This window comes from Carassius gibelio, chromosome A16 (genome assembly GCF_023724105.1).
Source record: "Carassius gibelio isolate Cgi1373 ecotype wild population from Czech Republic chromosome A16, carGib1.2-hapl.c, whole genome shotgun sequence".
In the NCBI taxonomy this organism is placed as follows: Eukaryota; Metazoa; Chordata; class Actinopteri; order Cypriniformes; family Cyprinidae; genus Carassius; species Carassius gibelio.
Window position 1 is genome coordinate 6,158,037 of NC_068386.1, and position 16,064 is coordinate 6,174,100.

The window sequence follows — 16,064 nt, forward strand, 5'->3', positions numbered from 1 at the left end:
GTGTAAAATCACCACTGCATGACCCACAAAAGCAGTTTGCTGCTGATGTCAATGTGCAGTTGCATATGAAGGAACTAGATTCAAGATTTTTATTTGTCACATACATGATTATATAGAGAATATATAACCAGCAGTGAAATATGAGTCAAGTCTGGACAGTGCAATTTTTAAAGAACACAGAGGAAAATATACATAAATATAGGTATGAAAGAATTAAATAAAAGTAAACAATAAAAATATAAGAATAAAATAAAATTTATACTGTAGACTTAAATATAGAATAGATAATAAAATATTCATGGCTTTATAGTACAGCATACTGCAATAAAATAGGAGTTGTGTGGTGGTATGCCATTCCAAATACAGCTTCTGTACTGATTTCAGTGTAGGCCTACTTGAGTTATATTTAGCAGATTCTGGTAAATATAGTTGGTCATACGGGTATTTGACGCATACAGAAAATTTGCACACTATGCACAGCATACATGCTGGATACTGCAGAAATAGTAAGAGTAGTGTGATATTATGGCATTTTAGTCTGCCCTCTTGTGGTCGGTTGCAGTCTTCAGTTTTTATCATTAATTAAAACTAAAACCATAAAAATGTTACTTTAAGTAAACCTAAATTATATAATAAAGAATAAAAAAAAAAACTTAAATTTAGGGTTCGGGTTAGGGCAACTATTTTAGCTGTAGTTACCAGGACATAATTTCTCATTTTCATTTAGTTTATCTTTAGGTATGCTGCTAAAATAACTAAATCTAACCAAAACGAAAATGTGGACAAAATGAATATAAACTGTGCATAATAATAATAATAATAATAATAATAATAATAATAATAATAATAATGATGTCTAAAACGCTCTAAATAAAATAACTACAATGGAATTTAAATGTGAAAGTGAAATCAAATCTCATTTAAAATATAAAGTATAAATATAAATTATACTAAAATAACACTGCTTCTGTGACACCTTTATTAAATCTCTTCAAAACAAAAACAGGCATTATAATCATTGAACAAGTCCGCAATGAGTCCAAACAGCACATATTAAAAGATTATATATACAAACAAAATAATTACTTACAAATAATAAATACAGAATGAAATATCTAAAAACAAACTATGTGTAAACTCAATTTAAGGGGGACTACACTGCATAGCCCACTGCAGTAATTTAGAGAGTTGTAAAGTGTTCCGTTTTTCAGCTGTTTTAAAGATTCAAATCAAATTTTAAAATGATTTTTTAAAATGCCACAAAGGAGCAACTTAAAACTTGAGTAAGTCAGTGAAACTATATGATTATAAGTGCGGCATCCGTCCAGCTGGAAATGACTCACCTATAGTGCTGGCGCTGCAGGTCCTTCATACATCATTGTGGTCAAAAATACAGTAATTGCACAAGGATGTAGCCTCTTTAAAGACAGATTTCAAAATCAGATCCAAGTTCAACTGAATTTGTATTATTGCAAGATAATAATTACTGGAATTACTGTCTCTTTGTTGAATGCTCAGTAGGAAGAATTTGGCAGTATCCATTTGTAAACTTATATAAAAAATTGTTTAAAATAGATTAATTATTTTGAAGAATGTGTGCATTACTGCTGTTGGTATGCCAAATTTCTTTGTATTGATGGTACAGATTGATAAGATAAGAATGTGTGAGAGTCTGTGTGTACATGGGCATTTATTATTGACTCCAAACAGTAATTATGTGTGTGTTTCTTGCAAAATCAACTGGAGTTTGTAATAGTCTGGATATTTCAAGTCCAGTTTCTTGGATTCTGGCCAAGTGTAATTTATATGTATTTATGCAAAGTTTACCTGTATATTTAGGCCTATAGCTAACAATGAAGTTCATCTCTCTTTGTACCGTTTATCATTATCATTTATTATGTAAAATGAACTTGAATATGAAATGTGGGAGAATTCAAACTCTAATCAGCTCACATCAAGGTTTATTTCATTGTACAGAAGGTTAAGACCAATACAGGGATAAAATCTAGTTAATTAAAGAGGAGAGAATCCTGGATTCATAGAGACCCACAGCATAAACAGCCCTTGTTGTTAAAGATGGGAATTAAAAGCATGTTTTCTCATTTTAGGTTGTTTTTTTCCACCTAGCTACTTATCTACAGTACATAATCTTCCAAAATCCCATGGCAAGCATTCTCTAAGTAAAATATTTTTTTATTGCAAGAAAAGCACAACAATTATCACATGCATGACGTGAAATGTCAGAATCCTTTGTCTTACTGTTTTCATAGCATGCATTTTATACGTATATGTTATATAATAACATTATTATATCAGTATAGAATAATGTTCTCTGACTTTTCGAATAATCTGACAAAATTACAATTTGAATGGGATTTATTTGCACAATAAAAATGCATGCTACATGCTCTTCACTGACACTACTGTGTAAGGTAAGCATGTACTGTAAAACTTTATTAAAAACCAAAAATATTGGATGTGGTGGCTACAACTGAGAGAGAGTCATGGGATTTTGTTTTGTTTTTTTATTTACCTAGCCTATTATTATTTTTCACACAATAAACACTGAAAAGTGATCATACTTTTAAACGTCATAATTAATATTTTTAATACATGTTCAAAGTTAAAACTTCAAAGGACCCGGGGTAAAGCGCTACAATCTACATAAAAGAAGAGAGCTGGCGAGAAGGATATGTCTGTCAGGTAGCTACCAAATAAACAAAAACGTTTCCAAGACAGTTACAGCGACCTTTATACCACAAACAGAGCCGAGATCTGTTACAGCCACTGGAAGGTAAAAATCCCAGTAAAACTCTTCTGTGGTCCATGTAAGGAGCGGTAAAGACAGGAAGTCCTTCCTCGATGAAGAAAACTTGAAGTGAGTGCGGAAGTGAAACATAAGTGCAGTTGGCCACACAAAGGACGCGTTAACGGCATAAACGGAGCTCATTAAAACAGTCATCTGAGGTATTTAACCCTTGAATATTTATCAATATTGTTAGAACTTATAATCGGTTGCATTACAACTTGCAGTGTGTTTATTTCGATAGTTCTGTGCTGATCAAATATGTTAGCCTCGTTAGATTTGCCGTTGTTTTACTTTCGCTTTTTCTCCTCGTGAACGCCAGCTGTCGAAGCGTCGTTACTTTGTTTACTTTGCTGTACCACAAATATCTCAGTTTTATAAACGCGTACACATGTTTTATTGCTAATCTGTTTAATGTCCTTCTTGTTTTCAGATTTAGCTACAGCATGGCCACCGCAGAGACGGTGTACAACACCACCACAACAGTGCAGGAGCCCAAACCTAGAAGGTTCATCGTGCCATCAGAGAACCTGGACACAGTTAGATTCGGGATAAAAGTGATTGAAGTGGTAAGCAGCATGTTTCGTGTTTGTCTAAGAAACAGTGTTTCCACGCTGGACACAGATCATGTTTGCATGTACTGTGATCATAATTTATTCAACAACTAAATAAATAAAATATACAGCCTTTAAATACGTTATTCTAATTTAGCTTTATGCACTTTTCCTTATAGTAATGTACAAAAGCTCGTGTGGCTAGTGGTTATTCCTGTTTAAAGACCGCACAATTCAAGTCAAGCTAGCATTATTGGAAAAGTGTGTGGGTTTCCATAAAAGTGTAGTAAACAATAATGCTAGCTGTTCGTTAACATGTAAAAGGTGGGGCTAAAATATGACTGCTTATGTTTTAAAGTGTTTATTAGAATATTGTGGTTTCTGTAACATGCTAATGAAGAATTTGATTGATGAATGAATCCACTGCCATATCTCACACATCCTTGATAATGCAAATTATGTTTAACAAGTCCTTGGGTGTTAGTGAGGGAGGGCAACTTTTTGTCTGCATCTGGTAATGACAAGATGATTTTCTAAACAAGCTTGGTCTTTTCAGAATTGCAGTCATGTGCTGCTTGGTTGTTGCTCATGGGGCTTTTTGTACAGTTGGCATTTGAGTTCAAGTGCATTCCCTACATTTCCTTGGTATCTTCCATATATGTCAAACTGAATTCTGTAATTTATGAAAAAGAAGAACATGCATGCATCTTGGTTCACTCAGGAGTGTTGGCGTATCTACTGTTCTAGTGACTATTTAGTAGATATTGCTTGTGCTTTGCAAAGAGATGCAGTCGACTCGTATGGAACCAGGTCTTGGTTCAGCATCATTCATTCACTGCAGTGTTTATGTAATTTAGAGCACAGTAAGTATTCAAATATATTTTAATCCCAAATACTGGCGTGGGATCAACAGGTATTTTCCAAAATCTGTGCTTTATTTCTTAAGATATGATCAATATTTATGTGCTTTAATGAATGCAAGGAAATCTGACCATTTGATTTGATGAGTGACCTATAAATGCTGCTGAATCCAAGTAAAATGCAAAATCCTTTCGGTTTATTTTCTGGGATAAATACGATTCCGAGTCCCTGATTTTCAGTGTAGTTTGAAATGTTCGGTCATTACATGTTTTCATCTTGGCCTTTAGGTTTTAGCATCAATTCTCAGGGTGTCACTAATTGATTGTCACTTTATTTTAAGTGTTTGAATTCACAAGGTCACAGCTGAAAAGACCAAGGTGTTGTCTGCTTGCATGTGACAAACTAAGTGATATCAGGTGTAAGAAATGACTGTCTGCCTTTAAACTGTAAATGCAATTAGAGAGCAGATGCTAAATTCAATTACACACTCGGTCTGATCTTTCACAGTATGCTGTGGTAAGTCAAAAGTTTAAGTGACATTTAAATTGCATACTTAAAGCAAGAATCTTTAAGTACAGGGAAGTATGCTTCAGAACACATTCAATTTAGCCAATAATTACCACAAAGAGGTCAGCATTGAGACAGATACATCCTTTATGAGTAAATGCCCTTATACAGTCTAGGGTCTGGTCTCATGCTTTTCATGAAACTAGATTTTATCAAGTGTTTCTCCTGTATTCAGGGAAATTGCCACTGGCGTTTTCTTTGGTTTTTTTTCTCCATGTACCCAAGTGTTCTCCTCGTGACATTAAACAGTATGTTATTAATTAATAAGTGTATAAATAAGTTTGTTGAGTGTGTGTGTGTGTGTGTGTGTGTATATATATATATATTTGTTTTTAATGAACTTATCTATTCTGGATGTCCTTGAAATTCCCTACTTTTAATTTCCTCTTCCACTTAGCCAGTGACTTAATAACACTGGAACAGTTGGGTACTTCCTTGAGATAATTGAAGTGCTGAAGCTGGTTCTTAGAGAGGCCCTGCGGTGAGAAGAATGTCTTCATCAAATTATTGCCCAAAAACTGTAGCATTTGTTTTTTTGTGTGGTATTTAAACCCAGTGCAGTGTACAGTAGTCATTTACCAATGGGAGTTTGCAGCGGCTTTACTTCAGTTTTAAAATAAGTAAAAAAGACATTCATTTCCATCGTAGACACTTGATATTCTGCGTATTCTTTCTTGAGTTTGTAAAACAGATTATTATTTTTTTCCCTCTGGTTTTGTTCAGGAAATCTACCCACAATGTATTTTGCAGAGCAGAGACGGTTGACCGCAGTCATGTAACTGTATTTTATTGTGAAGAAATTCTTCAATTTTTCTGTGGACTGTTTATTACAGCACTTAAAAAATAATTTGAAATCATTTTAATGCATGTTTTCCAGGAATGAAGCTTTTTGTGTTTCAGTTTCAGACTGAAATCGTTTCTGTATGGTTTCATTTTACTTCTGAATGCTTCTTTACATTTTAGGTCATTTAACTCATAATTGTCTAAAATAAGCCCCTTTTTGGGGGGTGTCTTTATTCTGTTGAGCAGCTACTGTGTTCTACCTGGCTTGGTTGGATGGAGGATTTTGAATGGATTCTGTGTGGTACTGATAAGGTTCTGCTTTTTAAGTGACAGTAACTGCATGTGTACCTGCCCTGTTCCTAGCAGTCATTAAACAGACACTATGAGTCAGTTAAGTGAGCTAGTCAGGCTTTGTCATTTTGACATTGCTTCTCATGAATCCGTATTTTATGTAAACGAGAACACTGTTATGATTTCCTCTTCCTCCTTACTACCAGTTATTACAGATTTTTCCATTTTTCCCTGAATCTGTTTTCTTTTTACCAACTATTTGTTATATGCATGCATGTTAAAATATTAATAAGATTTTAGTTGTATTATTATTATCATTATTATTTCCCTTTGTCATAGCGATTATGAATGGAATTGCTATATGTTTTATTAATGGTTTAAAAGAAACAAATTCATCACCAAGCCCAGAGTTTAATAGCAGAAATGTTGTATATACATTTCACATCAAACAATGGAGTTATTTTGAAGGACTTCTCTATAAAGTATATTTGAATAACTTTAATAGCACGACTTTGTCAGTTACAGTGTTGTTGTTTTTTTTTTGCTAGTTTCAGTTCTCTAAAGGGAGTGAGAAGTCTCCTGGAATTGATGTAACTGGTGTAATTTCACCCTTGGACTGGAAGACCTTTAAATTGTGCACATGTGACTAAAACATAGAGTTCAGGATGATGAGTCTCAGGCTTGTGATGTTAAAGGAAACATGAACAATGAAACACAGTTTGCTTGGGTGTGTATGTGTTTTCCCAGAATCAATTCCTGGGTGTATAGCTTGTTCTCACTGTTGGGAATCCCCTACCTGATGCTGATCTGTTAACTTCACACCTTTTTATCTACCGGTTTCGAATTGTGATGCATGTGCTCTGACTAAGCAGCATTCATCACATTAAATACAATATTTTGTCACTTCGGAAACACCCATATTGTCTTGTATACATGCTAGAGTTATCGAAATGAAAAATAAGATGATACTGTCACCTAGTGGTTAATTAATGCTCTTGGATTTAATTGTGTCCCCTCAGCTCCTCTCGTTTGTGGCTTTTGTGATGGAGGAGGCCGTGTCCAGCTGTTCGCAGTGTGGACCGCTCTACTTTTTTGAATTTGTCAGTTGCACAGCCTTCCTCTTCACGCTGTTGCTCCTCATCCTTCTGGCCACAGTGTTGCACCAGAAAGTTGGAATTAACTGCTGGCCGACTCTGGTAAGTCAAAAATGTTCAATGTTATCAAAATAAAATAATGGTGTTCCTCCCGTTTCTGTATTATGTTTTATAATATTTGACCGCTCCTGACCAGTCAGAATCACCTATTCCAGAAAAAACAATTTTTTTCCAATTTACAGTTAAGCTACTTTTCATTTTTCCATAGGACTTCGGATACACAATAGCCATGGCAATGTTCTTCATGCTTGCCAGCATTGTGTTTGCGGCAGACAATGGTCAGACAGATCTGGAGCGAGGCGCAGTGGTATGATGGCACTTGATTTATGTTTTAGCTGATCTGTCAACATAGCTGCTACTGACTGGCTAACTGATATTTAACCATCTTTCCTGTATTACAGGCGTTTGGCTTCCTGGCCACGGGGGCCTTCTTTGTGGACTTTGTTTTGTTTGTGAAAATACAGGGCATTCCTTGCCGAAAGGGAAACAACCAACCAGCAGACCGCACACCCAGACCAGAGAGTGAAAAACTTAACTCTAATGGAACTGACTCTGTGAACTGAAGCTACTAGAAGCAGTTTGCTGCCATATTCAAAAGCTTTTTCCCCTTTTTTTAAAAAATTTTTATACATGAGAAACTTTTTTACCCAAAGGAAAAAAAAAAAAATTTCCATTTCAGTCCGTTTGTAACTGGCATGTTGAACCAGTTTTATATTGTGTCTGAAATATTGTATATTTTTTATAATTTTCCAAGTGAAGTGAACAGCATTAGACAATATCCTTTATAAAACAAACAAAAATATATACTCTGTATGGCCATATTTTGGCCATACAGAGTATTCTTTTGTGTGATAATACAAATTAATTCGTCATTTCCTTATTTGAGTGTATTTGCTGCACAATTTTAGGCAATTTATTCTTATGAAATACAAGTACTTTTTATCCAGTAAAAAAAGATGCAGTGTATTTCTTAAAGAAGTACTCATTGCTGATTGTTTTTATAGTCATATCTGCATTCCTGAAATAATATATTTTGGAAAAAATTTGGATTTGATCATGTTGACATTATTATTACCTGTTTTAACAGCACAGGAATATGATATTGGATCAGAAGTATAAAAAAAAATCATGAAATATTTTATTTTTGACCCTTGCACTGTATACACAAATGTCATTAAATCATTTTTACTGTAAAGTTATTTAGTGAATGTGGTAACAGCAACATGAAGATGTTATGGCCCTGTGATGATCATGTTTCGCTGTGCAAGGGATGTCGGGGGTGTACAGTCAGATTATTATTATTATTTTTAATTAAAACATCAATTTTGTATTGTGTGGGACTAGAAATGTTGTATATTTTCTTTTGTTCTTCATCTTGTTCCACGTGAGTCCAGATTGTGTTTTTTGTGAGCGTGTTTATCTATGAACCTGAATATCCTTTCCAAACAGATATTTGTCTTTATGTGGAGGTATGTGCGTGTAGGTGTTTTTTTTAAATGCCCGTAGAGATGAATGGACTGCAAGTTTTGTGAGACACTAATCAGCTTGACGCTTCCACCCTCCTGAGCTGTACATCTGACTGCTGCTTCCTTATGTTAATTAAACATTGTGTATATTTTAATTCCTGATATTGTGTTGATGCTTTGAACATTGATTTGACATTTTCTTATTATTCCTTCATAAGATATGGATCCATCATTGAGTTCATTGTAATCTTTGCTAAGGAATGTATGACTTTTAAAATGAAAAGACTAAGGGGTCTGATCGAAAACCAGCATTGTGTCTACAAAAGGTCCCATGGAACATTTTACAGCACTGTTTTTGTAAACGTCATCTATGCATTCCAGTTTAACAATAAATAGCGGGCTCCGAATATCAGACTCTTGTTTTTATGTGAAATTTATTTGGAAAAATGCTCGCTTTGCAAACCACTGATTTATAGCGGTGTATGTGATTCAATGGTTCAATCCAATGTGTAGCCTGGCTGAAGACATGTATCCTAAAAAAGGGAATAGTGATTTTCTTAAAAGAATGCCTTTAAAGACGGATGAGTACGTTAATTTATGCTGCTATCTTGCATGTTTGTACCTGTAAAGTAAATCTAAATGTAGCTCAAGTATATCAATGCTTATTGTGTTAATTTATTTTATGTTCCTTTTTCGCAGGCGAGACTATGGCTTTTTTTATGCAAAACTTTTCCCCCGCTAAATCTGACACTAGATGTCGCTGCTTGCGCAATCTACCGGTGACCGAATATTTGCTTTTGAAGATCATTTTCATTTAAGGTGCGACCGGCATAAATTATTGTTTGGGTTGGATAACAATTTTGACCTTTTGCTTGATTTTACAGCCATGTTTACGTGACGTTTTGGTTATGAAGTAATGTTTTATAACGAACTCTTTTCAGACTAAATTAGCGTATGGAGCCATGCTGGTCCGCTTGAAAGTGTCCTAAAACCCCAGCCAGCTGACAGCAGGAACCATTTCAGATTCGCACATTTTATTATCACAGGCTCAATAGATGCACGTTTATGTACAAGTTTATTTTATTCATTTATTTTAAACATTCTAAGCTGATTTGGTGATCTGATTTTAATGCACGTTTTAGTTGGTCAGGCAGGCGTGGTAATCAGCTAAACCATTCACGCACTGGCTAGTACACCAGTTTAGACTGGTTACTTTTTTTATATTTTTTAGCTGGGATATTTAATAAGATTATGCTTAATCTACATATTTAAAATCTAAATAGATACACCCGTTATTTATTATAAATACCTGTTTTGTGTTTATATGTGTCACGTTTTAATTATAGTTAAGGAGAAGCAGCAAAATCGAGTCAGTTTACCTGTAGGACCTCCCCTTAAAGTCCGCGTAACCGCTGAAAGAATCCCATAGCGCGTGTAGGGGAGGGACTGGCGCGCGAGGTGCACGCGCTGTACTTTACTTTCTCTCATCAGCACAACGGCTTGAGGATGGAGCTCGACTCCTTGTATGGAGCGTATGTCTGCTCACTGCTCTGTGTTTGATGACCAGCAGCCAAGCAAAAATTTGCCTGGAATTCTTTTTTATGTTCGTTAAAGGTGAGTGAGACGCTTTCACATCTCTCACTGCAGTAGCGCTCGCGAGCGCAGGTGCCTCACAGAGGCGCGCGCTTTTATTATAACTTTAATCACTTTAAAGTAAAAGAGGATGTTTCAGTAGCATTAATGTCTGACAGTCTGTTTATTAAGGTGTTAATATGTTATGTGTGGTGTTGTTGTTTGGTGCTTTGCTTAATTTTATAGTAATAGGCTTCTTGCATGTTCTTTGTTTCATTTAAGTTATAAGTAATTAATTTGAAGCTTGGATGAAATATTGTACTGTAAGCTAAAGAGACAAATATTTCCGAAAATGTCCATAATTAATTATTTAATAATTTAATTTGTTAAAATGCAAAACCTGAACACTATAAAACCAGTAAACAAAAATATTTACATTACAGTAAGTCTATTTTGATCAAAAATAGGCTATGTTTATAGTAGGATATACTTTTAAATGTAATCTAAGTTCTAAGTAACTTCTCTTTAACTTTCGTTTCAAATTTTTACCTAAAATTTATCAAGATATTTTATTTGCACACATCAGCCTTTATATATAAAGACCCGATTCCTTCAGTGTCCAGATGGGGGTGAACAATTAAATCAAGGGATGTGCACGAGACCTTTTATTTTACTTGCACATGTCGCTAAACAGACTTTGTTTTACTAATAAAACCACTTTATGTTCACAAGATTTCTTGTATGGTAGCTAGAGAGAGCAAACGTTAACAGTATTATTTGGAAGCATTGATTTGCACGTCTGGTAGAACTTTACTGTAAAAATACAGTGAGCATTTTGAATTAAATGTGTTGGTAGTAACACGTGGTATGATGAAAAGTCTCATTTTAATGACTTAAAAATTGACCTATTCTACAAATATATATATATCACATATATATCAACTTCACATGCCTTTTTAGGTCTTGTTTGGGGTCTTGTTGCACCTAATGGACTTCATTCAAAAACTTTAAAGAGTCTTACCAACCTCAAACATTAACCAGGTAACAGTTTTTACTGTAGCATTTTAGTATATTGTCACATGCACAAACACAAGCGGTTTTGAAGTGTCTTAGTTGTTCTTTCCAAAAACATTCCTAGAAATCCTGATTGTAGAGTGTTTGTGAAGTTTGTGTCTTCTATAACATTCAAGTGTTTCTTTGGGTTTCAGTTTTCCTTCATATCATTCCTATTTTAAAAATCCTTTATCTGATATATATTTGAAATCATGTATGAGAGCATGTTTCATCCCTGAAAGTGCTTTTTAGTTGTGAACCAGGGCTGATCTGTTCAGGATTCCATCTTTTCATGAGGTCATTACTTAACGTTTCATAGGTGCCTTGTTGTCGCAAGCATTTAATGCTTCTCCATTTACAGAATGTGATATGTCCCAACCAATTAGCCAACTTCCTAAAGAATAATTTTTTTCAATAGCTGCCTGCAGTCTTGTTCCCATCCTCATGTAATCGAGCAGGCTGATGGGACGATCACATCCAAGTGAATAATTGGTTTGTTGTAAATGACTGGAAATAGGGCTGAATGAGCTGAGATGGCAGGATGCAAGACTCTGGTGAGATTCCATTCAACTGCATCATTCATTCTCTGTTGAGAGCCATTACTGGTGTTTGTCAAATTAGGCACACTGGCTGCAAGGAGAGGAAATTACCTGCTGAGATGTGAGAGAAAAATGTGTGTAACACGGCAGTGAGTTTCTCAGGTTGCATCTGACGTGGCACTTCTGTTTGTTTTAAGCATAAGTGAAATGATGCTGAATGCTTGATACTTAAAAATGTGTTGACATGAAGTCCTCATTAGAGTGTACTTAAACCTAATCAAACGTCACTGAAGTTTAGAAGACAGTCTTTTATGTCACATTAGTGGGTTTTTATGCCTGGTTCACACTACAGGAGTTTTAAAATCATAACTGATTACGAAATTTGGTTGCAACACACACATAAGGAGAATCTTTGCAGATTATCTTCCCTCAAATATTAAACATGCACACACTACACGATTTGAACATCGTGGCACATCACACACTGCAAGATATCATTAAGATTATCATGACAGAGGGAGCGCCTCACGTGATCTCACGCAGCAGATCGCCACAGATTTTTTTTTTTTTTTTTTAGCCTGCTAGCTTTGTGCACTCAACCGGTGCATTCAAAACTGAAACAGAAAGCGATTTCACAGCAGTGTTTCTATTTCTCTTTACAGTTGTGATGCGGTTTTTTGGCTGTCAAAGTCATGACGTAATCATATAACCATCATAATCCCGATTTAAATCCTAAATATCAAACATGTTTGATAATAATCGGGGCTGCCACGTTTTGTGTGCGAGCAGATCGGGAGGTGCGAGATTCGATCGGTGAACGCCTCATATTACCAGATAATCCGCACAACATCGGGACTAGAGATTTTAACAGCAGTGTATATGCACTTGTTGGGTCTGTGCTTTTCAAGGTAATATTAAACATGCCTTGTGTGTGATTTTATAAGCACTTGTTTATTTTTGTATTTTTCTGCTTTGTTGGAAAAGCTGTGTTGTGAAGTAAAATAATCTTATAACCACCCCCTTAAATCAGCGACTAAATCAAGATTAACTGTGTAGTCTTGAATTCTAAGAAATCACGTTGTTGTTTTTTTCCACATCTGGCAAACATGGCATGATTTGCATGTATTATTTATATTGCTTCTTAACAAAATCCTATAAACTCCAACAAGCCACATTTTCTGTCTCTAATATAAGAATAATCAAAGCCACCGGTCTCTGGAGACGACTCGTGGCCTCTGCCTCTGTAGAAATGATTAAGTACCCAGAGCGTGTTCCTGCTGGGAACAAACAGAGTCAGCTTCACCTTACACATACAGGTTCATTTATCAACAGTGCTGTTGATTTTTACATCGAGACCATTATGAAGGGTTCAAACAGAATGCTTTACGCTGTTTTTAAACCCAGTGCTCACAGCATTAAGAAACTTAACAGGACGGGAATAGAGCCCACATAAGGGATCTTAGAAATTTATAGTGGACTATTGCACACACAGCTCTTCAATCTTTATGATTTGAACAGGCAGAATAACTTTATTGCTCTTTCCCGAATCTATTAGCCAGAACATATCACCACAACATTCAAAACTGTGTCAGCTGTCATGTTGTGTGCTGCTGGATTTGATATAATACCTACTGACATGATCTCATTAATATTCATTGGTATGCATATATAGTGTATTTTGCACAAAGTGTTTTTAACAGCTTCACTTTTATGTTGGCATAATTTCAGAGACATTTAGTTACAAAGGCTCTTTGGATATTGAATTAAATTCAATTTATTGTTATATTTAAATTTATTATAGGTGGGATACATTTTTTATACTATTTAATGCAGCTACTTCCTAGACCTATTTTTTTATTTAGCTAAATATGATTTTCTCTGTAATTCTGCCATGCAAAGAGTGCAAATTAGTTATTTTATTATAAGTCCTATATGATTGTAATTTGTAATTTTTTTTTTCAAGCCCTTTCTGTTACAAAAGTTGCTTCACTATAGGATTGTTTATTTTACCATTCAAACGTTTGGGTAAGTAATTTTTTTTTAGATTAAATAAGGATTTTATGAAAGGAAATAGTACTTTTACTGAGCAAAGATGCATTAAATTAATCAGAAATGACAGTAAGATGTGTACATTTTTACAAAAATATTCTATTTCAAATAAGTGCAGTTCCTTTGAACTTTACATTCATCAAAGAATCCTGAAAAAAGTATGGCTTCCACACAAATATTAAACAGCACAACTGTTATCAACATTGATAATAATAATAAATGTTTCTTGAGCAGCAAATCAGCATATTTGCATCTTTAAAGCTGAACAAATTGTATAAGCTGTGATTATGTTGATTTTCCTAATTTAAGGCTAGTGAATGATGTTAAACAAACAAACATTGGATCTTGAATTACAGGGCTGTCAAAAGTGTTGAGAGCTATGTGTTTTGATTATATTACGGTTATAATGCACTCTGTTGTAAAAGGAAGAAACTTTTAGTCTTGCAGAGATGGTATGTATCCATGCTGACAGCTCCCCTGTGAATACTCTCTGTATGATATGAGGGTACGAGAGAAGGGTTCAGCAGGGAATCTGCCATTTGTTTATGATCTTGAAGCATAAGTGAAGCATTTCTGCTGATGTACCAGTATTGTGACTGCATCTCAGGAAACACCTGTTATATTGCGTGACAGCAAAATAGGAAAGGTTGTAGACTTTACCTGTCAAAGTGAACAGTGTAACAAAAATCAGCTCATCATTTGGTAAATAGCTGATGCCAAGATAGCCCTTTATGCAGTATTTTTTTTGTTTATTTGTCACTTGATATTTTTACTGTATGATAAGCCTACATAATGTGTTGCTGCCAGGTAATTGCTTGTACAATACTTGTCAAGGGAGAAATCTGCCACAGCTTGCAGATAACCATTCAGAAGTGCACGCTTGCCATCTGTTTACCTAAGCAGTTTACAAATGAAAACCGAAGCTCTTTTTGAACTCACTCTGGATAAGAGCATCTGCTAAATTCCATGGAGTCTTTATTTACTACGTAATATTGGAACAAACTCAAATGCACAAGTTTTTCTGTGGAACACACAAAAATTAATTTTTAAAGAGTCAAAACATTGATAATAGAATGAGAGTTCTTTGTAAACTCAGGCTGTCAAGATAAAAAAATAAATCATACACAGTCTGTATGACTTGTGTGCCAAATTTCTTAAAGGAGTAGTTCACCCAAATTTTTTATTTTTACTCACTCTTAACAGATTTGGAGAAATTTAGGATTACATCACTCGCTCACCAATGTATCCTCTTCAGTGAATGGGTGCCATCAGAATGTGAGTCTCTATCAGTTAATGTCTTGTGAAGTGAAAAGCTGCAGGTTTGCAATAACATCCATCTTTAAGAGTTTTTTAATTCAAACTTGAGTCCTTTATCCATGATATTGCTTCCTTCAGTGAATAAGTTGCCTGAATAGAAGAGAAATATGCACAGACAAAACATTGTTTACTAGCCTGAACAGTCCAAAACTAAACAAGTATGTTGGTGGACTTTTTTCAACTACTTTATTTGTATGTTTTCTATGGAAAAAAATCACAGCTTACAGGTTTGGAACAACACGAGGTTGAGTGAATAATTACGGAAGCTTAATTTTTACATGACACGTCCATTTTGAGTACTGGTTAATTTGGATCTCTTAGTTTAATTAATATGATTATGCTAATTTTTTAAGGAATTAATTTATTCTTCACCATAAAAATACCAGAATTTCTAAACACTGAGGATTTTGTGTGTTGGTGGGTTTTATGTGGCCAAACAGGTGGATCTGAGCCATGATGGAGGTAATCACAGTCCCATAGTTCTGCTAAAGCAAATTAATATCTCTGAGATTGTGTGGCAAAAATTAAGAGATTTCTCTGTGGATTCCAAAAAGTGGTGTTCAAAAATCTGCCTTGTTTCTCAGCCCAGAAACATTTTGACTTCCGTTGCTTTAACAAGCAGGATACTGTAAAGAAATGTTGTAGAAAGCAGAGTGCTATTAGATGAAGATGATCAGATCTGGGGACAGAATACCTCATGATTACAGCTGTTGTCACAGGGAGTTCCTCAAATTCTCATTCAGTCTCATCACCAGTGTTGGAGACTGCACGTACTGCTGGAGCCTGTCACAGGAGCGCTGCTTACCTGTCACCCCATCAGCTCCATTGTGTGGTTGTTCTCTTGAGACTGACACTTTACTGAATACAGAGAGAGGGCTTCAGCACTACCTGTTTTCCCAGCATGTCCCAGCAGCCATTAGGAATACCAAGTTCTTTCTCACTTGTCTAGCTCAGATAATGCCTGTATTAGACTTTGAGTTAGTCTCGGTGTTCCTTTCATATTTATCCATGATACATTTGAAATTAAGTTCCCTGATGCGTGGTATTTTCAA

General features: G+C 35.1%; 2 protein-coding genes across 3 annotated transcripts in view; both read left to right on the forward strand.

Annotated features, from left to right (window-relative positions):
- The first annotated feature begins 2,808 nt into the window (after positions 1-2,808).
- On the forward strand, positions 2,809-8,889 carry LOC128031118 (CKLF-like MARVEL transmembrane domain-containing protein 6). The gene is made up of 5 exons (XM_052619355.1): positions 2,809-2,967; positions 3,240-3,375; positions 6,882-7,058; positions 7,225-7,323; positions 7,418-8,889. Exons 2-5 carry the CDS (start codon positions 3,253-3,255, stop codon positions 7,577-7,579), a joined length of 561 nt encoding a protein of 186 aa, XP_052475315.1. The 5' UTR covers positions 2,809-2,967; positions 3,240-3,252; the 3' UTR covers positions 7,580-8,889.
- A 1,002-nt stretch (positions 8,890-9,891) lies between these two features.
- The window catches only part of LOC128031122 (copine-4-like), a 48,070-nt gene continuing 41,897 nt past the window's right edge, over positions 9,892-16,064 (forward strand). The window contains exon 1 of one of the 2 annotated variants that reach the window (XM_052619359.1): positions 9,892-10,096. The gene's annotated coding sequence lies outside the window, so the exon portion shown is untranslated. Of the gene's footprint in view, positions 10,097-11,542; positions 11,662-16,064 lie in introns of those variants that run through there. The other variant, XM_052619360.1, reaches the window with a different exon arrangement.

Bases quoted from the DNA above. Each gene is read 5' to 3' on its own strand.
- LOC128031118 (XM_052619355.1), top strand. From the start codon at position 3,253: ATGGCCACCGCAGAGACGGTGTACAACACCACCACAACAGTGCAGGAG. The intron at 7,059-7,224 runs GTAAGTCAAAAA...ATTTTTCCATAG, and splicing joins TTAACTGCTGGCCGACTCTG to GACTTCGGATACACAATAGC. The intron at 7,324-7,417 runs GTATGATGGCAC...CCTGTATTACAG, and splicing joins ATCTGGAGCGAGGCGCAGTG to GCGTTTGGCTTCCTGGCCAC.